Genomic DNA, 24,734 nt, shown 5'->3' on the forward strand with positions numbered 1-24,734 from the left:
CCTTGTGTAATGCATGGAGAGGTTTGCAGGTTTCTGGCATGTCACACCAACATCATTCCAAATGCTATGAAAATTTTATTTAAGAAAAATTTGTAAACACATTTTAAATGTGGTTGCTTTCTGAACCGAATGTCTTTGCAAATAGCAAGCACTTCAAAAATGACCGGTTAATACTTCAGGACAAAAATTGCAGTAGTTATCCAAAAATTAATATTTTACCCTAATTCCCAAGCAGTATTTGGCCTGACACCTACGGCAAAGTCTTGAAGGGTATTAAAAAGGATCCCGAGTACAGATAGGAGACACTGCTTTTTTGTTAAATTGCACTTTTCAGGGAAAATGCATCACTACAGTCTTTATGAAACAGAATCTGCTTTCTGTCAATGTAAATGCTGTAAGAGGTGTCAAAAAATATTCACGAAACATTTGTGTAGGTGAGAAATACAAGAGTCTTCAAAAAAACAGCAGTGTAGTCAATAAGAGCAACAATGTATCTGGTCAGCACACGCTGTACAAAAGACAGATGGGGCTGTTCCAGCACCACGCCAGTCATTTATATCAAGAGACAGCTCTATCCTCTGGAAATGACCGAACTGAGCATTTAAAAATGTGATCTTCAGCACTGAATATGACGGGTGGGGGAGAAAATGAAAAGTTCAAGCAACCCAGGACCATTTTATCGCTGATACCTGGTTTGGATCTTGCCATGTTCCCTTCCCCTGAAAGAATTTCAACGAAGGCCAAAAAGTTCGAAGAATAGTTTATACCACAGTCGCAGCTTGTGCAAGTACACACGGACATCACTGAAGAGCATGCAGAAGAAAAAATTGGGGAGAATCTATAACCTTCCTCACCCAAAGAAAATAAATTTATGTTTTTCTCCTGAATGGACGTGCCTACATGCAGTTCTTTTAAAACAGGCATAAGTATTCTAAAAAATGATCAAATAGTCCAAAAACCAACACTAAAAACCCTAAGACTACAAAAACACAAGACCTAATAAAGCCATAATGCAGAATTTTTGTTGTCCTTATCTTGTTGGGTTTATAAACAAATTTCAGCTGTCCTTTGTATCGTCAAAAATATGGCAAACTGAATGAGAAGCGAGCAGGACAAAACAGCTTCCTCTTCCAATGTAAAGGTGCTAATGGCTATGAACAAGGACAAGATGCAATAAATTTGAACAAAATCTAGAACCAAAAAAATTTGTTACTGATTAGGTGGGTTAACATTAAGCACTCACACTTGTCTCAAGTTTTGATATCAGGCTTTCGATTAACGAGAGTGGGCTGTTTGAACAGATAGCTTAGCAATGTTCGGAACTAAATTAAAACAGGCAGCAATAAGTAGGATTGGACATGTAGGCATCTGTTCAACAGACCCTTGCCAAGTTTTAGGCATGCATATTTGTAATACAAGATGTACGAGTATTATGAGATTCATGGGCAATGAACACATTGTGTAGTTCTCACTGTCTTCATGACAATGCTAAATGTTTTTATTTAAATGCTGAGGATGCATCTTTTTTACCCAAAGGCAACTTACATCTGCAGAGTTTCTGGGCGTTTCCACCCCTCAACCTTCAGAGCATCAGCAAGTGAATAAATTGTCTTCACAAGCTTGCTTAGTTGGCTGGCAAGTGATAGTATTCTCCATCTGTCACAAAACTCTCCCCACCACCACCACAAAGTAACTCTTTGTTGGAAATTTCCTCCACTCTTGATCCTAAGGTTTGCATAGTGAGGGGATTAAACAGTTTGTCAAGAAATAGCATCATCACACCCCAGAGAGTCTCTTTTGTCTGGTTCATCCTCTTCATTGATCGAGTCTCCCCTTGGCGTTGCTTTCATGGCATCAAACATAGCCTTGAACTTGGACTGAGATTTCTGTAGCAGAACGGACGGCTGGTTGTATTCCACTGGCTGTCAACAAATTGAAGAAACTGAATTACAAATGTCCTCTATGAACTAAAGGCTTTGAACAAATATAGTAGAGTCAGATTCATCAATCAAGCAAAGTTTGAAATTCCATTATTACTTAAAAACTTCACTGCATGGTAATCAAACGTTATACACTGCAAGCCTAACAAAGCAATGTTTGGAGCCAAGGATGAGCAGACATACAGTACATCAAGTATATGCACTGTAAGCAAATATGGTGCACAGAACAGGTATCAATTCTGCTAGCCCTTTCGTTATGCAAATGAACAAAATAGTCAGCCTTTCAGGCTTCCATCTAATTCGCATATTAAACATGAGTAGGGGAATATAAAACTTGTTCACCTAAATATTCTAGTTTGCATGCATCAACCAGTAAACCAACCCACCCACCAATCAAGGTAGTAACATTCACTAGCTTTCAAACTATTTTTCAGTAAATGGTGAATCCTAGTCTTACTTTTCCGTCCTCCATCACCAAAACCTTGTCACAGTCCCAGATGGTGTTTATACGGTGTGCAATGGTCAGTACAGTGCAGTCCCTGCAGCACTCTCGGATGGTGTGCTGCACCAGTACCTCGGTGCGTGTGTCTATTGATGCTGTAGCTTCATCCAGCACCAGTATCTGCAGCAGGTAAGGTGTGCCCAGGATGTTAACTATGACTATTGAAGCACAAGACTTAAATCGTTGGTTGTGGTTATAAAGAAACAATACCACTACACAGATCCTATAGTGACAGCAGAGCTCCCATACAACACTTCACATTTCGATTGCAGCACCATTGATGGATGAAGCAATGAGGAAGAAAGGATTACCTTAGATTTCCTGAGTAAGGTGCGAGCAAGACATAGCAACTGCCGCTCTCCCATGGAGAAGTTTTTACCATTCTCCTCAACCATGCCATCTAGTTGTCCCTCCAATGACTGTATCTAGTGTAACAGAGATAGGAACCAGTTTTAATCATCAGACCACACTTAAGAACAGAGAAAGCTGAATGATGTTGAGTTCATTTTAAAAGCTTTACCTTTTCCTTCATGTGACACTTAGCCAAAGCCTGCCATAGTATGTCATCCTGTGGATGCTGACCTGCTGGGTCTAAGTTGTATCTAAAAATAGACATAGATGGTTAAATGATTAATCACATAAGACAACAAGTGAAGGTACAGTGCCCTTCATTATACAATGAGATAAAATGTAAGACAATGTGATCGATAGTTTATGACAATGCCACACAATTCATTCTTCCTTTATGTCTTTCCTAACTTTTCTCTTTTCCACTTTTAGATAATGGACCACTCAAATATAATTAAAATCTATTTAATCTCCAAGAGACATGAAACAATGTACCTGATAGTGCCCACAAATAAAACTGGATCCTGTACCAATATAGATATCCGTGAGCGCAGTGCACTCAGTTTTATGTCACGAATATTTATATCGTCAATGTAGATGGCACCAGATGCTGCCTCAGACAAGCGAAACAAAGCTATGCCCAGGGAGGATTTACCTGAACAAAATGGAAAAATGCCCTTAGTTCAAAAAAGAATGATAGCTGAAAAGTGAAACATTTTTCTTCATAAAAAAATGTTCAGTGACATTTTCTTGAAAAATGCATCTAAGTATTCTACTGAAGGATTCACTGATTCTCAAACTTCTATTCAACAGATAGCCACACTGGTGCCATAAATGTACAAATAACATTTGCAGACAGAATCCCATGGTTATTTTATCTACCCCTCAGGACTAGAATAAGATTACTGATTTAAGGAAAAAAAAATACAGCAAAGGATTGTCTTTATAACATTAAAAAAGAAACAGGTGAACCAACCTGATCCAGAATTTCCCACAATGCCTATCTTTTCATTTGGTTTGATACCCAGTGTGACACCCTTTAAAGCTAAGGGGAGGTTATCATTGTAGCGCATCCGATATTTGTTGAAAGTTGATGGCCCCTTGGTTAGGCCAATCAGCTGGCACCTCGCTGCTAGAACTAGCAATGGCACCCTCTGTTTGAAGATTCTGTGCACACAACACCAAAACAATCATTAAATTTTATGGGCAAAAGAATAGTGCTTCAATTCTTTTTTTTAACTTTTAGTTGGGCAAGGAGTCAGAGATAAAATCTAAAATGGCAAATAGCATGCAATTGTTTATCAGGACTTGTAAAAAAAAAACAGCATCACACCCCAAAAGACTAGTACAATAATAGTAACCCAAAAAAACCTATTACCTCAATGTACTCCTGAACACGATGTACTGATGAGAAGCGAGATCCAGTTTCTATGGTGAGTCTCAATGTGTACTGAAATAGACTTGTTATCTGCAAATAATTCATTAAATTATGACATGAAAACATTTACATTAGTGAGATAACAGGCATCTGGTGTTTACACCAGCTAGTGTCCTGGTTCAAAGGTGAAAGCACGAAGACATGCATCCCTTACTCTCTAACACACACACAAAGAACATGATCATTGTTGACTCAAAGTCGCTAATTTTTGACATGCAATATTTACACATAAGAAATGTCATTTCATGTCACAAAATACACAGCCTCTTGATAATTCCCTACATAAAAAAATTCAATGCAAAATTCACAATCTTTTAATAGCCCAACATAGAGTTTCTGTCCAGTAAAAATGCTTCAGTGATACAAAAAACTGACAAACCTGAAAGGCAAAGGTCAGTGCCAGACCAGCTTGAGATGTTGTGCTGTCAGTGACAGTGAACACAATAAGAAATCCTGTCACCCCCATGATGGTGACTGTCATGAGGTCCAAAAAGATGGCTAGCCATCGATTTGCCATGTAGAAGAGGAAGAAAGGGATATTGTTCTGGTCCAACATATCACAGAACCTGTTGATGAATGGACCGCCATAATCAGGTCTATGCAAATAGTTATGAGAAAGTAGGTGCATAAGCAATCAAGGGAGACAAATGTGAGTGGGTAAATTAGAGGATCTTTTGACTGGTTCATGTCATGTACCATCAAAGGTACTTTAGGAGAAATCAAAGAGGGCAATTTGCTATCTCTGAAATCTATCTCATGTATTTACATTCTCAACTTATAGTCAACCTCCAAAAACAATGTATAATGCAAGCTATTGCATAAAAGATCCTGCTTAGATACAAAATTCTTCAAGCTTGAGACAGGGAGGTTGACACCTGCATAATACCCAAGAAATTCTTACTGTTTAAAAAAGCGTTCTGATTGTCCAAAGGTGTGAATGGTGGTGATGCCCTCCATTGACAAGGCCAGGTGAGAAAGGTATGGTGCCCGTGTAATGCTGTCAACAAACTTGAGCTGCTGCACCACTGGTGCAAACATGATGGCCAGCACCACAAACACAACAGCTAGTGGCGCCACCACCAGGAGGTCCCAGGGAAAAGTGTAACAGATCATAATCAATGCTAGCAGGACTAGGAAGATGTTCTGTAGATACAGCTCACAGTTGGAAGGAAGCCTCACATCAACTGAAAATAACATGAATGGAAGCTCGTAAGAAATACATTACTGCATAGTTCATTGTTATAGCAGGACTGATGAAAATGTGAAAATATATGATAAACATAACCAGAATTTGTGGTTACATTGCAACTTGTACCTGCATGTCTGTATATTCTCATCTCCTTGTCCAGCCTACCCAGGTGATCCATGCTCAGTATCATAGTACCCTAGACATCTTTTAAAACTCCAGTTCCTTTTGACTCTTGTCTGGAAACTTTCAACTGGAAGAATTGTAGAACTTTTACATTTTGACTGTTTTAAGGCGGGATGATTTTGTATTTAAATTCTGATAAGATTTCACCCATAAACATTAACCAAATACAAGCATTTGTGGATGGAATTAATTTGTCATGAACGCAATAACAGTTATGATTGATGTACTCAACAGGGAGACCACCAATCTTTCACCCTTTGACCTACTATTGATCACCAGTTAGGGTGACCCACTGGCATGTCATCAAAGAGATCTGACTAGATGAAACAGCTACGAAGGCTTGACACTTGTTCATCTCTTCCAGCAGTGCTCTCTTACAATAAATCCATTTTTCTTTGCTCTAAGGTGTTGACAATGACTTTGCTGCCAGCTAGTCTCCATCCCACATGCATTCACATTGTGAGGTCTTGAAATTCGCTTTGCTGCCTGGCATTAGGTCAACGTAGACTGCTAAATGTAAGTTACACAGGGGCCTTCCCTGCTGGAAATGGAGTGATGGTAGCGAATGGTTTCTCACATTTTTCAAGATGCAAAACTCAAGTGATGAGGACATCTTTGACAAACACTCACTGTCTTTCGGTTGTTTAGTAACACTGTGCTCAACGAGATCTTGTACAGTGTTTGAACAACTCGAAAGAGACCCTGTCTGATGCTGAATTTTCTCACTGCATGCCACAGCCCCTCATGCTGGACTCTAACAACTACCTTTCTAAGTTGAAGTTATATTAGAGATCCCTAATGCAAATACCTTTTTCACTAATGTTAGCTTAGAATATTTTCAGACAGAAGCTCACTTTCATCAATATCAGCTGAGAACCTGTTCAAAATGGTGCCCAGTGGGGTGGTATCAAAAAACTTCATTGGGCATGTCATTGTTTTTCTCAGGAGTTTTCCATGCAGATTGCTAGCTGCCTTCAACAGAATCTGCAGAAAGAAAAATGACCATAAGCTTTCAAAAGGATACAAATATTTCTCTACATGACAAATATGTAACTATTTGGTCAAACATCCCACAAGGTGAAAATTAAGATCAAGGGTCCCAAGATCCTGTTAACCAAGGGGGCAGTGAAGTGGTTCAGAGTGTTAAGGGCATGACATTTGAAAAGTGGAGCTCAACAATTTCCTTCCACAGCCTTTCAGATTCTCTAGTAAAGCAGGTTTCGTAAGCGGGCAGTCAATATTTCTTAGTCACAGGCTTTTATGAACTTTGAACCAGCAACCTTCTGCTTCAAAGCCGAGTTCACTGATCACCAGGTTATGTACTATACATTGTTTAGTAAGACCTTTCCGTAAAGATTACTTCCCTTTCTCACTCCTATCACCTTCATACACAAAAAAGGCAGGTACACAGGCAGAAAGAGAAACACCCCATCTAAAACTTCACCGAAGTCTTCACTGACCTTGACAAAAATGATGGATCTAAACAGCATGATAATCAACATGGTGAGGAGAAAAAGTCCGTAGACCAGAGCAAAGGTTTGTACACTAGGATGGTCAGCCACACTTCCAGCAGTGTGTGACCCTGTGAAGGACGTGTTGTCCCATGACCCTGTGATGTCGGGTGTTGACTGTACACAAAATTTCTTGTCACTTGCTTTTACTTGAGCTCACAATCAAAATATATAAATTGCGGTCTGTTGTATAAAAATGTCAATATTTATTAAAATGTTAAATTTTCTTCTCCAATTTGCAAAACTTGATGGGATTTTGTAAACAACTCTTAATTCTAGAAACAGTGATATGTAAGAATTAGGATTACTGGGTATACTTGTGTGCATATGTAATGGCATATAAAAATTGTGCAAAACTGACAAGTTTCATTTCTATGTTGGTGTGCAGCATACTCATGAAACTTTAATCCCAGTCTTTCAACAACTGAGATCATTTGTTTTTACAGTTCTTATGCAACTTCACAATCTCTGTACTATCATATGACTCAACATTATTTTTGCATGTAAATATTTATCATTAAAGTTTTCACATCTCAAATCAGCCTCTATAGTCACAAACCCACAACTTGTTGGTTTATCCAAGATGTACTTGTGACTTTCAGGGATTCACTTGAGTATTCTTACAAAAAGAAAGACTTGCCCCGTTTCCCTGCATGAGCCAAAAGGCAAGGAACCAAGTGGCTGCTGACTGCACAGCAATGCTGACGGCAAAACTGACTAGAAGGAATATGAGGATGGCCAATCCACCCATGGCCCGGATGTACTGCCAATACACTGACCACGACACCTTGGTGCTGTTCAGCTCATTCGACTCCACAAGATCTTCAATATCAACTGGACAAAAATATTGTGCAAAGTCTGTAGACTCTGAAAAGCCAATTTGCTAAAAGACATTTAACAGCAGCCCCAGGTCTCCTCCCTCCAACCACATGATCCCCTCACAGTCACCTGGCTGTCACCCGCCAGCGACCACCCCCCACATCGCCAGCCTGTTCCATCCCCACTAACAACGATGAGTATAATAGTCGAGCACTGTGCAATTTTACAACTTGTGTCTTAACAATTTTTAGTAGGGAGATTTGATATTTCAAACTCTTGTTATGTACTTGTAGACTAAAATTTTTTAGCAGAGGGAAGTGGAGGAAAAGAAAAATAGAAAATATTGAGAAAATACTACATGTACAAGAACACTCACCATAATCATAGTCCCCAAAAATGCCACTAGTAGTGGACATAGTACTGAACTGATGCTGTATCCCGCTGTTGGTTGACATACGACTCAGCTGCTTTGACAACGTTCTTCGTGTCAGCCGAGAGAATCCTCTTTGTGGAGTTTTGACTGGATAATGTACACAAATAATGCTTGCAGGACTTAGAGAATAGATTACTAGAATTATCAGCATCAAAACTAATCTGACATAATACATATAATAATAATAAACAGAACTTGTTAGTATATCCCAACCCTCTGGGCAAGCTCATGGCATTTTACAAAACAGACCATGCAAAATTGGTGTCTATGGAATGTCATGGGATAAAAGTTATGTACCCAGAAGCTACTCCCAATGTGAACAATCCATTTGAAAAGAAAATCTGCACTTTTTCACAACACAGATGAGTGGATCTAATAAGCTTGGTGTTTTGTTTTTTTTGTTTCGTTTTTTTTGTTTGCTGCTTGTAGGGATGCCTACAATCAGGCTGACAATGGTAGTGACAGAAGAATAGGAATTTTTAAATTAGTAGCTATTGTGCATTTATAAAAAAATGTTATAAAGAAATATGTTATTATCCTTGTCAATATATGCCCGCATAGGGTTTCACATAGAACATGCTTTTGTACACACAAACCCATCTACCACCAATTTATCACCTACCTGCTTCCTGTGATGGTCCCCTCATTGATATAAGGCGATGACGCTGCACTTTCTCATACTTGCTCTGGTACAGCTGGTACAGTTCAGTGTACATTGGACCTACACCCGTCTCGAGTAGTTGGCTGTGAGAACCACACTCCTCCACCCGACCATCATGAATCAGCATCACTCGATCACACTTGGGCAGGTACTACAAATGCAACAGCAAACACTTGAAGAGCCACTACAAATATAACAGCTAAGACTTGGCAGTTACTACAAATGCAACAGCAAACTTAGAACAAAATTTAAGATAGTTTCTTTCATGATTAGTTATGTTGACATGCCTTATTTTCTTGTTAACCTTGCCAGTTCTAGCTTGGAAAGATGGTAAACTGCTAAAGTACATGGCTACAGAATCGTTTTACCTTTAGAAGACATTTTTTATATCAATGAATTTTTTTTAATCCAACAGTAACATTCTATGTTCTACATCTCATTTCTGGAAATTTCAGTTGTATCCCTCTCTTAAGCAAGTATTCTTTCTTTCATTACTATGTGGAAAGGGGCCTGCAATAGTCCTGCCTAAAAAAAAGCTAATCTAAATGGGAAGGATTGGGCATCCATAGAGTTGTCCCTTGTCACAAAAGAACATAACCAAAGAACAGACAAATCAGTTTTAAAACAACTTTTTTCAATGATTATTACACCAAGACGCTAGCACTTATCAATACAAGTTTCATTAGATGTAAGATTCTCCATCCAGTCCCAACTATTTTTCGTGCTAGACCATCAAATTTATCGGATGAATAATTTTTCTTCCCACCATTTACAACATACAGAAACAGTAATCATTTGTGCATGACCATATTTCCATTCCTCATATGAAAAAATAGTACTTCTGTTTACGAGTATACCAGTAAAAATGTCACATATTTACTGATGGTTTCTTCTCAGAGGAAAAAAAAAAAAAGGATGGAAATTTTTGTTCTGAAAGTGGAAATCTCCCAAAAGGTGGATGATTACAAGACCTTAGTAAAAGCTGCATGAGGAACTCACCTCTAAATGATGTGTTACGAAAAAAATGGTCTTTCCTTGAGCATAACTTTAAGACACTGTGTAAACACATGCCGACCAATATGGACATCCAGAGCCGACAGAGGGTCATCAAGCAAGTAGATATCACTGTTACTGTACACAGCTCTGGCCAAACTGATCCGCTGTTTTTGACCCCCACTCAGAGTTAACCCTCGGTCACCAATCTACAAAGAAAGCGAAACATTCCCTTACCTGAACATATGCAGCGTTTGGAAAAATTTACACAGCTCTATTTGTACCAATGAACACCTTCTCTAAAAGATATTGCACAAATAAGGTCTATAATATAAGGTGATTTCAACAAGTCACAAAACTGATGATTGTTTTGTTACAATAGGTGAAGGTAATATGATTTTCATAAAAAGAAATACAGATCTGTTTGCTCACTTCCACACAGGGAAATGCACTTTACAAATTTGATTAAAGAAATATTGATAATAAGTCTTGATAGAAAGTAACATGATCTGTTAAACAAGTAATGCTGCTTCACCTCTACTTTATCTCTTGCGCTGAAGGTTTCAAAATCTTTTTCCAGGTAACAGCATGCAATTGTCTGCTTGTACCTAGATGGCAAGAAAAAAACAGTGATGCATTTCTGTTTTGTTGAGACACTGAAGCCTGCTTAAAGGCCTTTTAGCAAAGAAAGAATAGTTCAACCTGTAGGATGTAGGTGAGGGTACTTGTTGGATCATATGGTAAAATGACAATTAGGTGTTCTAGTCTCTCTCCCTTGGGTCAAATCATCCTGTCCTAGCCTAAGGTACAGCTTTGGACTTTAAGTTATCCATATTTAAAACCTACATAACGATGTTAATTAAATACAATAGTAAATGGCATTTTCTAAATTTTCAAATAAATCAGTCTCATACCTCTCTTCATCATATGGTTTCCCAAAAAGAATATTATCCCTTGCTGTGCCATTAATTATCCATGGTTCCTGACCAACATATGCCATGCTACCTGCGATTCTGACTGTTCCTCCAAGCTGCTGCATCTGTTGAAAGTCAAAACGAGACTCAGAAAAATCAGCCCATATGATATTACCCAATGACTATAAAGTTACAAGGAAAGGGAGGTTAACGACCATATGATTACACTCAGGCAGGTTTCTGAAAAAGTCTGTGCCTTCCTTGTCTTCACCATCTGAAAGGATTGTAATCAACTGCTAACACTAAAGACTGCACAAATGATGGCTAGGTAATGAATAATTGTCAAGTCAAAGGTCAGTCAAAATTAAAATGTACAAAAATTAAAAGACTCCAGAAATAATTCTAAAAAGTGTAAAAGGTTGGTATCAGCATACAGTTTTGCAGTTACATTTAAAAACTCATACATAATTTCTTGAATCAACATATATTTTGAAAGCTGAACACAAATATATTTAAATTCTTCTGAAAGTAGAAACTGTGCACTCACCCTTCCCAAGATGGCTGACAGAAACGAAGTTTTGCCACTACCTTTCATTCCACAAATACCAATTAATTCACCCTAAAAACAAATCAGATACAGCAGATATCAGAATGTTTCAACTTTCTTAAATTATGAAAGGTTCAGTCAAAATTAGCTGTACAAAATTACATATAAGCATAAGTTTTCTCTAAATCGATTACACCCTCTATATTTGCTGATGAAGGCTTGTGGATGTCTGCCAAAAGCTCCATGCAAGTGCTCATACATACTGTTTTCTTGAGTGTAAAAGTTTTTTCTGGTAGCATTTCCCTGAAATATATTGCTTCATTGTTGTATGCCTCCTTACCACATGCTCAAGGGAGCAAATCTGCCTTCAACTTGGACCTGGGAAACTTCTGACAATGCCAAACCTTTTCCTTGTGCAGATGAAGGCACTAGCAATGATAAGACGGTGTTTATGCAAACCCTAGATTTTTTTTTAAACTACTCTATCGATCATCACTACTACTATTTTTGTTTTGTTTTATTTTTGGGTGGGGTGTCTGTTCCTGCTACTTGTTGGTATTTAGGTGGATCTTGCCTACCTATGTAGGTTTTATTATTAAAGTGCTCTTTGCACAAGTACAGTGTAATTGTGAATGAGCCAGCCAGGTGCACCTACCTGTTTGACAATGATATCCACCTCACAAAGTTGTGGAGGTGACTGGGTGTCAAATTCCGACCTCATCAGGGTGGTTTCACCATCTTCATCATCTTCTTCCTCTGCCTGATTCATAGCAGACAAAGCCCTGCTAGCTCCACCGCCTCGACGGGAGTGAAATGAAGAGCTCAAAGGATCAAACTCTTCAAGGTTAAGTCCTGCTATGACACTGTCCTCATCAGTGGGTTCTGGTTGTTTAAGAGAAACAACTGGCATATATAGTATTAAAACATTTGAATATGTGTATATCTATATAATTAACTACCCATCAAATGATTGTCAAAATATGAACTGGCAATCTAGAATAACATCTTTATTGTCTTAATGCTTATATTGAACACTTTCCCTGCATTTGTGACATTCCGCGAGCCCCTAACGTGTTCACGTCAGGATGGTTAAGTAGTCTAAGGCTCCAGACTCAAGTACTAAAATATTCAGAATTTATAGTAAAAAGTAATCCAGACAACCATAAAAGAAATTTAAAATTTAAATGTACAAATCTAATATGAAATATAAATAGGCAGGAAAACAAAGACCCAATACAAGGAATGGACAAGAAAGTTGTCAGGAGGGGGTTGATCAGTTTAGGAAAAGGATCAAGAGAGGGAGGGGCGGGGGGTTTCTGAGACATGCATGTCAGTTTAAAATCTACCGATTATCTCTTCCTCCTCAGACTCCCATGTAAATGTTGCTTGCGACATTTGAACTGCTGTGTCATCAGAAAGATCTGCTTTAAAGGATGTGATCCTCCATCAACAAACTCCTGCAAAGATAAAGTGGTAAGTGCATTGGTTTCCTCTTGACAAGAAGATTAGAATTCTAAGTTGGGAACACCCAGTGATGCCAAAAAATAGGGAAATGACAATCAAAAAATAAAAAAAAAACTGTCACAAGACTCGGAAAGCAATAGCATACAAAAACAACAGAATTAGGGGTGAGAAACATTCCTTGCACTTTTGCTACTGGTTTTACCGAGTTGCTGACTTTTCTGGATAAAGTGGTATTCTTCTGTTTAATTTATTCCTGCATGGATTATTAAATTTTTGTGTGAATGACAATGAATTGTACATGACATGTGCTCCCGCCATATAAACAAATGATTATACCAGTGCAAGTAATACGCTGGATAGCTACTGTTCCTTACAATGAAACTCAGAGCTAATGCAAGCTGATGGATAGAGAACAGCTTATACAGAAAAGCTGCATAACATTTTATTGTGAATACTAATGAGCTTGCAAGTTTTAACACTACACGGCTTTTTCATTTATAGCTGTTAAAAATTTCATATAACAGAAAACTTGCCCTTAGATAGTCGCAAGATGATCCAGCATGAAATGATAATGTCAATATAGTTAGTTGTGGCTGAGGTATTCTGAGTGTACTAACGCAGGTATATGAACTTTATCTGCGAGAGATATTTAGATATTTGATGACATCTTTTGCAGGCCATTAAAACTTCACATTGAAAAAACCTTGCTATATATTATTTGTAACCCATAGTTTCGACGTGTACTTTGGCTTCTTTCTCCATAGTTTATTTGATTTACACAGGAAAATACTTTCGTATCAGTTAGAGCATAATGCTTCTGTCTGACTCATTATGTATGCATTGGACATTGCTTGCTTGTCCAAAGTTATTCCATCAGTGATTCACTTCATAAAATGTCTGTTGCTATGAAAATTTGAGTCCATGGCTTTGCTTAAAGAGCAGACAATGATATTGCAGTGGGACACTCCCCATCCCTGAACTAAGCACAAAAAGTAAGGGCACATAAAACATTACAACCTTAAAACATTTCTATAGAATATGAAGGGTTAGAACAGTTGGATATTTGCCTTTGCAGCTGTCAGGGTCGTTGCCAGTGAGGATAATTGCAATGAACATAGCAACAGAAGCAATAACAGGAATCTTGGAACCAAAGAGGTGATGATGCTTTGTAGAAAGAAGCTTTCCAGTGTCACCTTGCATCTTCACACGTTTCTCTGCAGAAAATGCCATGTTAAGTTTCAGTTTAATGTACACTCACAAAGTGAGTCATACTCAATCCTGGCCTCATTAATATGTCTAAGCTTTTGCTGCTGGACAGTTTATTTTGAAAATTTTCCTGCTCAAGAGCTATATACTGTTCTATTGTATAGGAAGCGAGGTTGAACTACTGCATCAAAAGAGTGAAAATCTACAGAATTACATCCTTGAAGTTTATTTCTTACAGGAAATAATTCAGCTTAACTACCAACTTCCACATCTCACCGTTTCGGATGCTTGACTAAAAATCTGAACACTTAATTTCTCACTACTTTTTAAGATGCAGTTTCTTAACCTAATGCATACTAGAAAACTTGAACATTTGCTGGTGCATTCTTCATTTATATGAAATACATTGTTTCTCACATTACTTCAATTTCTTTCCCATTCCTATTGTTAAGTCTTTTCTTCAAAAATCATCCAACTCTTTATGGTTACTTACGTACACTCAAAAACCAAGCCTTTTACTTGGACAATAAGTGAAAACAACAAAAACTGTCAAGAGCTAAAATCTGAAACTTTGACTCACTTAATATTCTGATTATAAAGGCTGGCTCCCACAGCATTCATTTTGATGAGTTTCATGCATGTCAATACTTGTCATTAGACCTACTCTTTCTCCAGTCAGGCACAGCCTCCATAGCGGTAGTGTTCAAGCACAGTAGCTACAAATCTCTGAAAAATGTTAGCAAGTCATTCCATGAATTAGCATTGACTGGCTGGTTGATTATAGAAGTTCTTTCCTACTAAGAAATGATTTCCATCTTTAGGGAAGTGGGGGAAAAGGGGAAGCAAAAATCAGTTTTTCATAGAAAAAAACCCCTGATGGCCCCCGTCAACAAGTGTGATCAAGAAAATAAATAAGTCAGTAAATGTTCAAGAGAGAAACTTGTGACCCTCACTACAGTGGTGATAAGCAAGCATTCAACACAAACTTAAAGGATGCCATGGGCATTCTACCAGATATTATTATTGAGAGAGGAACATCCGGTGCAAATTGTGCCATAAATAATAAATGATATGAGCAATGTATTACTTAAGTACACTTCCACCACGAGTCTTTACCTGCTGGCTTATAAGGTGGAGCTCACTAAGTGGAGAAAAGGTCAACATCAAATTTTGTTACAACTGAACAAGGCAACAATATCATTATTCAGTTAACTGAATGCTCAACTATGCTCCACCCCTACCCAGCTCCACTCTTCTGTTCAATCAACTCAGTTTCACTCACTTCTGTTCGATGGGAATCACAACCCACACTCTGTTCAAACACCTAATTTCCGTAACCCATTGCTTTGTCTGCAGTGTCAATACTGTGCCTCGTAAAAATAAAATATTTGACCCACAATAATGCTGCAAGACCTTCCCAATATTTCAATGGTCATACATAACCAGAGTGCATTATATAAAAGAGCCAAGAGTAAATGCTATTAGGACTGTTTTTTTCAGGGATTGTCACTTTTTCACGTCAAAAATTCCCACACTACATCATGTTCTTACCATTAATGAAGAAGAAATGTAGGTTTGCTATTGCCAAGAAGAGCCCAGGACCAGTGAAATCCCAGATACACAAAACCAGCAATGAAAACAAGTGACCACTTCAAGTATATATGACCATTGGCCATCACTCAAACAGTCTTTGACCATCATTGATACACATAGTTTGACCATTAGCTGAGAAAAGGAAATTGAGTAAGGCATTACAGTTTGTGGAAAAGAAATGCATGTCAAAAAATGCATATCAGAATCAAGAATACTTTCAGGGAACAACTACAATTTAAACAAAATGCCTTATGCAAGTTACAGCCAGTAAGCATGACCTTTGTAACTAAAACATCAATACATAATTATGTCACCAAATCACATATATAATTAAAAAATAGTAGTTAAAAAATCCACATTGCTATTATTTTGCCCTGCACAGTTATAAACAGTACATAATAAAAACTGTAAATGATCTCTGAAAGACTGATAAAAACAAAACCTCACCTCACCAATTTTTTTGTCTTTCAAACTACGAAGACGCAACATTTTTCTGTACAGTAAGCCCATGATGCTTCACGAACACGCATACCTACCTGATTACAACTTAAAAAGTCTTACATTTATCCAAAGGCAACATGATTAAGAACCTTTCACAAGAATTATAATAACATACTCTACTGAATGAAAATGGTCCTTACTAGTACTTACTCAAGAAGGTGAGGTATTGCACTAGAATGTTGTTGATAGAAATGTGAAAGTGATAGTGACAGCAGATATTTGGGCTGTAGTGTAAAGTACACTTTAATGATTGACCTCACCTGTCCAGTAGTTGAGACACCATGTCAAAAGACATGGTGATGGAACGAAAGATCTCGCAGACAAAAGCCACAGACAATACAATGCCTACCCACAGCTCACGACCTTCTCCAGATATGTGTACCAACAGAAGCGTAAAATAAAGGCTGTGGGAAAAAACAGTAGTCACAGCGGTCATATTTCAAAGTCATATACCCACATACAAATAAGTACATAACATTATACCCACCCTCTTCATTGCATTCTTCTCTCACTCTCTATGGCCATCATGTGTTCTTACTCCGCCTCACTCTCATGTGAATGCACATGCACTCTTGCAAACAAGCAGAGTCAGTCTCTGCCTTTCGTCTATCTCACAGCACCTTTACTAAAGTAGGAATAAAAACCCTCAGCCAGGCTCTACGTACAGATCCAACAAAAAGAAAGTTAGGGTGATAATGATGACAATGATGGAGCAGATGGAGCCTCTGCGGTAGGCGTTGCAAATTGCACGTCCGCAAACGAGCTTTAGCTGGACCATGGAGCCGAAGTTCTTCATTCCAAGATGCTTCCAGCCTAAAATAGTTAAATGCACATTAACATTTGTAAATTCCTTGAAATACTCCAGATACAAGGTTTTATTTGCAAAGCAAATATTCTTCATGTTCTAAAGAGGAGTTACAAGGTAACAAAACTCAGCAAAGACGCTTCTTTCACTAATATGTTTGATTGGAGAAAATCCTAGCAACTTTGTTAAATGACGTGTTTTTTGGAGCTGAGTGACAGAAAAGTTAAAACAAAGGTCTATTCTTAGATGAAAACAGTGATACAAAGAGTAATTAATCTGTTGAGAGCAAAGCTATGAAGGATGAACTAACCTCTCCACATTGTACTCTGCAGAATCCTCTGTGCACCATTTTAGGTTCAAGAGGGACCCTACACCACGTCGATAAAGCCGCCACATCAAGGGAGTCATCCAGGTGTACAGCGCCAGTGAAAACAGACCTGAATTGCTGATCGGATGGTCTCAATACCAAGGTCGCTGGCCCTAAAAGAGAAAAGTTAATGGAACAGTGATCATAAAACAGCACTACCAGAGCATAGACAGCCTAAGGAAGAACTTGCCTGTCTTTCCTAGAACTCACCTGACTTTGCTTAGATTCCCCATTCTATATACAACTCCATTTGTGATGGACATGACCAATTTGTGATCTGTTTTTTTTTGTTTTGTTTTTTTTTTTTTAGTTTGAGGTTTAGGATTAGGGTATCAACTGAAGTGAAGCAGATGATGGTGACATCGTGTCTCGGTCTGCCAAATTGTAATGGCGACTTATGCTGATTAGTTACTAAGAAGAGGCTTTGAATCATGTAAAAAAAGTGAAAGGCCCACTAACCCACGATGTCCAAAGCTTTGTCTAATGACTGGAACACGATGAACCACCCCTTCCATGTCGCCCTGTCCCGTGATTGTCTCCCCTTCCTCTCGCCTGGCTCCTTTCCATTGATCCGTTGGTCCATCCATTTTATTACGAAGTCATATTCCAGCAGCTTTATCCTGAGATTTAAAACGTACAATAACAAGCAAGTGTGTTAGATTTCCAGACAGGCAACATGGAACTTGTTAACCAGGTTTAAAATGATCAACAAATGTAGCCAAGCTATGGCGCTCTCTTCCTCTCACACACACCCTTCCTCCACTCCTACTAAGTTTCCTCTGAACTCATCTGAATTACATCCATATTTCTGAAGCACTGACATAATTTATAATATTTAAAGAATTATGAGCAATTAGGTGGACGAACTACTGAATAAAGTCATCCAACACTCTCAGCAAACCGTAAAGTCATAATTATGTCCACATTTTAAAAAAAACGTACCACCGCGGTTTCTCAGCAACCCAGACAAACAAAACAACGATTTTCAACGTTTAATTTCTCGATGCGACATGTAAAGCCGCTTAATTCAAGTTAAACTGTTGCCGTCCCCGCCCCCATTCCTTAACGCTCGGACTTGTCCACCCCTCTCTGTCATTCACGGGCACGCGCGCACATGTTTAATCTATGACTGTCAGAAACGATTGTTTTTTATCCAAAAAACATTAAACTAAAGGAATATTAATTATTATTGTGGCATGAATGAATGTTGGGTACGTATGAGTCAACCAACCAACCTCCCGCCACTGACAGAGGGTGCTGCACATCATCTCCTCACACACCACCAGCCAGCCGACTACTGCAGCTTGGACAAGACCTCACTTTGTGTGCTTCGCCCTCAGGCCATAAAATCCGCAAATAGATGAATCACGTGGAAAGTCCGATTCCTCAACAGCTGAAAAAAATAAATAATAAAACACCGTTGAGTTGTACTTAACATTCTTGAACACCATGTAAACCGGCGATACGGGGTGGGACAGACACTTTCGAAAATACGATTGAGTAGAGAATAAAAATCACTTGGAAAAAATTAATTTAAAAAATCTACAAACAGCTTTTTTACGTTGGCAGTGTAATTATGCACATCTTCTTCTCACATGCAAGTGTAAGGAGTTGTAGTCGAACAAGGGAGATCACGTGTATAATTACGCTTGCTCTCTCTCCACGCGCGCACGCACACATACACACATTCTTTGCATCCTAATGAGAGAAATCTCGTAATTAATCTAAGGTGCACTTTCTCTGACATGTACTTTCTCTCCCCCACCCACTCCACCGGTCATCGCACACCCTAGAACCTGCAAACGTTGGACAGAGAAATTCATTGTTGTGTTACCTCCAGTTGTCTGCACCTACACGTGCTTCCGCTCCAATGCTACCGACCACAAATCTTAGACTTCCGGTTCATGTCATCGGTAGCAAAGGGAGATAATGCTCCACCACATGCATGCACGCGCGATGGCACGCTAACAAGCATGCACGACGTGCGAGCGAGCGCACACACACATGTTGCATTTTAAGCCAGAGTATAGGTATTGCAATGCGTGGATAATTTTACAGTTAAGCCGTGCTTAACTGACACGTGTATGATCGAACGTGCACGTGCTGTTCCCAACTCGCTCGCGAGTCACGAGGCTGCATGGTTAGTGCTGGTGCTTTATGCCAGAGTCAGCAATTTTGCATTTTGCTACGTCACGGTCCCCCACGACTGGTTTTCTGTTTACACAGGTGGGTAGGCGATGAAGACACTTTCGAAATACGACTAAATAAAAATAGAAATTCCTTGAAAAAAAAATGAATTTAAAATGTCTACAAAACAGCTACTGGGTGCCACATCGGAGAGAAAAACGCACGAAAGCTGAACTCACAACCCTTGAGCCTCATGTCTTGACAACACCGACCCCAACCCTTCCACAGAAGAGTTGAATGGACATTGAAATAATAAAGTGTATTACAGCTCATATCCCAAACGTTAGCTCAATATCTTCTACAGCTACATTGCTCCGCAGTGGCAACGTGTTTATGCGCGAAACTGAGAAACTGATGCCAGAAGCAATATTATAAAAAAAACTGTTCCACCGTGAGAAAGAAATGACGACAATCGACGTTTCTCTCGCGGGAGAGGCTAACAAACTGTCACGTGACTACCACACACGTCGCCATGGAGGCTGGCCGATGTGAAACAGGTGAGCGAGTGACGGGCCCATTAAGACCAGAACAATGTGACAGCAATAAAGCACGGCTTGGTTTACTCGCGACCCTCCCCGCTTCCGGTCAACAACTGTGGGTGTTTTCCACTGCCACCCATTTGAGGATAAAAAGTAACAGAAGATGAAACCTTACGGCGGTTGCAGTAGGTGTTGACATCTCAGCACCCAACTCTATTTATATTAGTCTTTGAAGGCGTTCTCAGAAATCACGATCTTTCTTTCTTCAATTTCCTTCTTCCTTCCTTTTTTCCTCACTTTCCTTTCTTCTTCATTGATTTTTTTCTCTTACTTTTCGTTTTACCCGTATATATATATACTTTCTTGGTTTTATTCAGTTTTTTAAAATATAAAAGCATATGGTCCTGCATCTTTGTTTTTTGTGCGCTCGCGAGTGTGTGTGTATTTTTAACTTGCCAGTAGTCCATCATTTAGTCATAAACGAGTAAGGAAGGCTAATGGTGAACTGTCACGAAACCACTAAAAACGACTGCTCACGACCCACCCCTTTCTCCCAGTATTATCGGCGCCACTAACACCATCATCGTCGTTCTTTCGTTGTCCTCGCTACTATAGCACATCATTATGTCATAATCGTTCAGCAATTAGTTCGAGTATTTCGAAGACACGACACAACACTGATCGAAACACTTTGTGTACAATATCCATGTATTACATAAACTGTAGTTATTCTGATGATTTCGGTAAATAAACTATTACCTGTTCAGCAGCAAAAATATATTTAACATATATTTAATAACAACTCTCATGTTGCACTTAAGTTAGGCACCTGCACTTGAGCAGTACTCTCCCTAGCAAACCCCACGCACCAAACGTCGTGCATTTTGACCTGCAGGTCACACAGAAGAGATTATTCAGTGACAGTAGTGCAGCGCACACCTGCCATCCATCATGAATGGGTTGTGAACGCTGGCCTGACCTTCCTAACGAGCCTCAGCTCCATGATCGCTCAAGATAGCGCTGCTCCCTCCGCAACGACGGTGGTCACGTGAAGAAAATGATGTAACGACATTTTTTTTTAAAATATGTGTGGACGGCACGCCCTGCGCCGTCGAGTCATCGCGTGACCTCGCGAGGTTTTTATTGAGTTTTGTGTGTTGTTGGTATAGGTACCAGCTCACCTGCTTGTACCTGAGTCTTAGATTTGTCGATTTGTTCTAAGATTTGCGACAAATCCGTTTGTGTCGATTATGCCGTCGACATCGTCTGACCAACGGACGCGAACAAAAGTAGACACGTTTAGTAAGACAGAGGGAATACGCATTCATAGTGTGACCTGCCACGACTTTATTCAGGACAATAACATTATAGTAATATTGCTGTCGACTCTTTCGTGGGGTGCCTGTTAGCATTGACAAAAATAGACGGCGCGTGACCTTCTTAAGCAATGTGCCCAGTTTTCACGCCATTTTTATATTCTTCTTACTCGCCAAGAGAGCAATTACTCCCACGCAGTGTTCCTACAGACAAACGGGATCCTCCACCCTTCAGATTCCTGTATAGTGGACAAGTCCCCCTCTCCCCGCCACCATTCAGTTGTCGTAGCATCAGGAACAAATTGGGAGACGGGTGTCTTCCTGGCGGATTCTCTAAACGCAGAGTAAACGTTTCCATCTTGGACTTTGCTAGTACAAGTTTGAACAGGGATTCCTTCATTCTGTATGTCAGCTTCCTGTCAAATGGTCGTCCTCGCTGCTAGTTTATGATTACATATCAAGATGTCCGCTTGATCAGGTTTATAATTGAAACTGACCTGCGGTTACTCTTCGTGTTCGAAACAAATTAAAAATAATGATATACCTTTGTTTGTGATTTTACAGAACCCAATAATACCCACAGGATTTTTAAATAAGATGTTCTCCCTTTTTGTTTCTCAGTTAATAACCGATCCACGAGCTATTAATACGACTCTTTGAAGGTGATTTCAAGATCTTTGCAAGTACAGTGTGCGGTAACCTAGGAAGCGGATGGATACCCGAGTGGTTTGAGAGCGAGATCTGAGAGCGGGGTGGCTCACTTCCCGATCAGCGCAGCAAACATCCCCTCGTCGACCCAGCTCGCGGGAATGGGTACCTGACTCCATAGACAGCGAGGGAGAGAAGATGGACACCGTAAAGCTGACCCCGAGAAAAGGGAGGTCACTAACATCTCCCGCCTCCCCCAACGCCTAAAAGTCAGGGGATGACCTAGGAAGAATGCGCTGTAAGGGTCAGACAGGCATTTGTGCTACGTCATTGCTGCTTGTACGTCATCGCTTCATCACATCATTGCTGCTTTTACATCATCGCCATCATTACATCATGCAAATATTGCGTCATTGCCGCTTTACTCATCCTGTCATGACACTATTGCATCGATGCCACTTTTTACATCATCACCATCATTGCATCATTGCCACTATTGCGTCATTGTTCTTTTACATCATCCACCACCATTACATCATTCGCCGCAATGATCGTCCGCAGTAAAGGACGGGAGAAAACCCGATCAACAAAAGCAAAGATTCAAAGTGATCTCCCCGAGCAGACTTTTCAGGAAGTTTATCTTCCAGACGAAAGGGAGACCCTGACCTGCACAATGAATGGAGAGACAGATATAAAGGGCTTAAACACTGCGGGCGCGAACTTCTTCAAGAAGCAACACGCAAGAGGCACATGGCCCACCGCGGGTCTGTGAGTCAGGGAAAAAAGCCCGCTGCCTGTGCACTCCCTGTTTACACCACGTCACCTGCAGCCGACTGCCACGCGCAGCTCCATGTGCCTGTACGTGGTCAGTACTGCTTTATACGTCGGTTTGCACGTACAGAAAGATACACATTTCCGAGTTCGTTTCTAGAACATCTCGTAATCAATCAAAACGAAAAACACTGCTGTAGCCGAAAGTAAAGGAGATAATGCCATGATGCTATTTATTCACCTGCAAGCCCATTGTTTTGTTTTGCTTTTTTAATATTTTTTTGCAGCCTGACGCATCTGTGACGTCATGAACTCCAAAAAACAGATGCACTTCAGCATGTGCTCTTATTTATCGCATAATACGAAGGATTCCTGCAGTTGTCTTACACGTGTTCTGAAAAGAATAACGCATCTAAATTCCCTCTAGCCACTTTTCCCTTTATCTACATGCCCCCTCACATATACACAGGTGGGCAGTCATGTAGAGAGGCAAACAGAATCACACGAACATCATCCAAAATTAAAGAACCCAAAGGTTACACATATTCCACTCCAAACAATAAAATCGACAGAACTTAAAATCCAGACTAATTTACCTGTCAGGTCTCCTTATCCACCAGCAGCTGATGCACATTAGTTACAAATGGTCCACATAGTTCTCTTCATGCTGGGTTCGGCACACACGCACCAAAATATTTGTTTATAACAATGCCTGTCGAGCAAACTAGGTCAAACAAAGGCAGAATGAGGGAATCTGTGTGGCCGGTTAAAAAGGCTCTTTCGAAAAGAAGGTCACACTGTCCACTTTGCGAGGCCGCAGGTTGGGCAGTAGACAACAACAGCGACAACACGACTTCGTCAGCGCTCGTCAGTCGAGGACACCAACATCATACACATACATGAGCACGTGCGAACACTTACTCTGTAGCAGAAAAATCCTCGACAAATGACGACAGCACGATCACGCCAACCTAGATATAGGTGCCAGGACCTCGCCAAGTTTCCTCGTCAGAGTTCATATGCCCTCAGGAAGGGGTGAAGTGAAGGTGGGTAGGGGCAAGCAAGAACACAACACAGTACTCGACGGTCAAGTCGATTAAATGACAACTTCCTGCGTGGCTTGCACATTCTGGGTACCCTACGATCGTCTAGCGAAAACTCGACCTTGTGCCACACGCAGAGAGGAAAGTTTGAAAACTACGACGAGCAGAAGCTGTCATCGTTCAAGGAACCCACCCGGATCTTTGTAACACATAATCAAAGCAGCTGCTACAGAGTTTAGGTTTCCCCCTATGGTTTAATTACTGACTGTTTTCCTTTTTGTCTTTTAACAACCGCACCCACTCTACCCCCCACACCTGTCTCACCTTTCGTCGTCGTACAAAAATAACTTATTTTTAACTCATTAAAGAGTGATTCGTTGATGTACTGAGCATGGATGAAACTAACCTCTGTAGTTTAAGTCAAACGCGAAGCAAAAACAGACATGTGACATGTTACAAAAGAACGAAAGAAAATGCAATAAACAGACAAGACAAACAAATCCCATTCGAATTCTCATTCGAACACCTACAAGGATGAATAAACCCGAGTTTTTAATCCAGTTCCATGTCGTCCCTTAAGGCTTCCTTCCTTGGTTTTGCTTTTAAACCAGTCACAGGGAGCAATATTATGAAGCGTAGCAGTGGTGACCTCAACCCCATCGGGTCTGGTCATCTATCCCCTAGTGAACAGTGAACAGTGAACAGTGAACAGCCCGTCGACTCCTTCACTTTTGTAAAAATTATGTTTTCCTACTGAGCTGGAATCAGGTTACAGAACTGCCAAAAGTTCCTATCTTTCCAGACAGAACATTACACACGATGAACAAAAACTAATAAATTGAAGCAAAAAGTAAACTAAGTTGGACGGGGGATGGG

At 39.8% G+C, this 24,734-nt stretch overlaps 2 protein-coding genes across 2 annotated transcripts; both read right to left on the reverse strand.

The window, feature by feature from the left end:
• Positions 1-60: 60 nt before the first annotated feature.
• On the reverse strand, positions 61-12,943 carry LOC112554872 (multidrug resistance-associated protein 5-like). The gene is given in 22 exon segments (XM_025222935.1): positions 61-1,922; positions 2,398-2,562; positions 2,754-2,867; positions 2,963-3,044; positions 3,286-3,445; positions 3,767-3,866; positions 3,868-3,957; positions 4,169-4,258; positions 4,608-4,794; positions 5,130-5,412; positions 6,455-6,584; positions 7,061-7,228; positions 7,752-7,945; positions 8,307-8,450; positions 8,986-9,175; positions 10,024-10,058; positions 10,061-10,226; positions 10,553-10,625; positions 10,932-11,056; positions 11,479-11,550; positions 12,134-12,360; positions 12,825-12,943. Coding segments are annotated over 22 exon segments (3,006 nt in total). The 5' UTR covers positions 12,874-12,943; the 3' UTR covers positions 61-1,760.
• A 3,932-nt stretch (positions 12,944-16,875) lies between these two features.
• Positions 16,876-18,029, reverse strand: LOC112554875. The gene is made up of 3 exons (XM_025222938.1): positions 17,874-18,029; positions 17,358-17,527; positions 16,876-17,055 (listed from the first exon to the last, which is right to left on the reverse strand). The coding sequence occupies exons 1-3, from the start codon at positions 17,995-17,997 to the stop codon at positions 17,035-17,037; spliced, it is 315 nt and encodes a 104-aa protein (XP_025078723.1). The 5' UTR covers positions 17,998-18,029; the 3' UTR covers positions 16,876-17,034.
• Positions 18,030-24,734: the final 6,705 nt, after the last annotated feature.

The sequence above is a fragment of the Pomacea canaliculata genome, linkage group LG14, assembly GCF_003073045.1.
Source record: "Pomacea canaliculata isolate SZHN2017 linkage group LG14, ASM307304v1, whole genome shotgun sequence".
NCBI classification, from domain to species: domain Eukaryota; kingdom Metazoa; phylum Mollusca; class Gastropoda; order Architaenioglossa; family Ampullariidae; genus Pomacea; species Pomacea canaliculata.

Excerpts from the sequence above, each read along its gene's own strand:
- LOC112554875 (XM_025222938.1), bottom strand. The coding sequence starts at position 17,997 with ATGGACCAACGGATCAATGGAAAGGAGCCAGGCGAGAGGAAGGGGAGA. Across the intron at positions 17,528-17,873 it reads CAAAGCTTTGGACATCGTGG|GGCCAGCGACCTTGGTATTG; the intron begins GTTAGTGGGCCT and ends TTTCTCTTTTAG. Across the intron at positions 17,056-17,357 it reads GCAGAGTACAATGTGGAGAG|GCTGGAAGCATCTTGGAATG; the intron begins GTTAGTTCATCC and ends TAACTATTTTAG.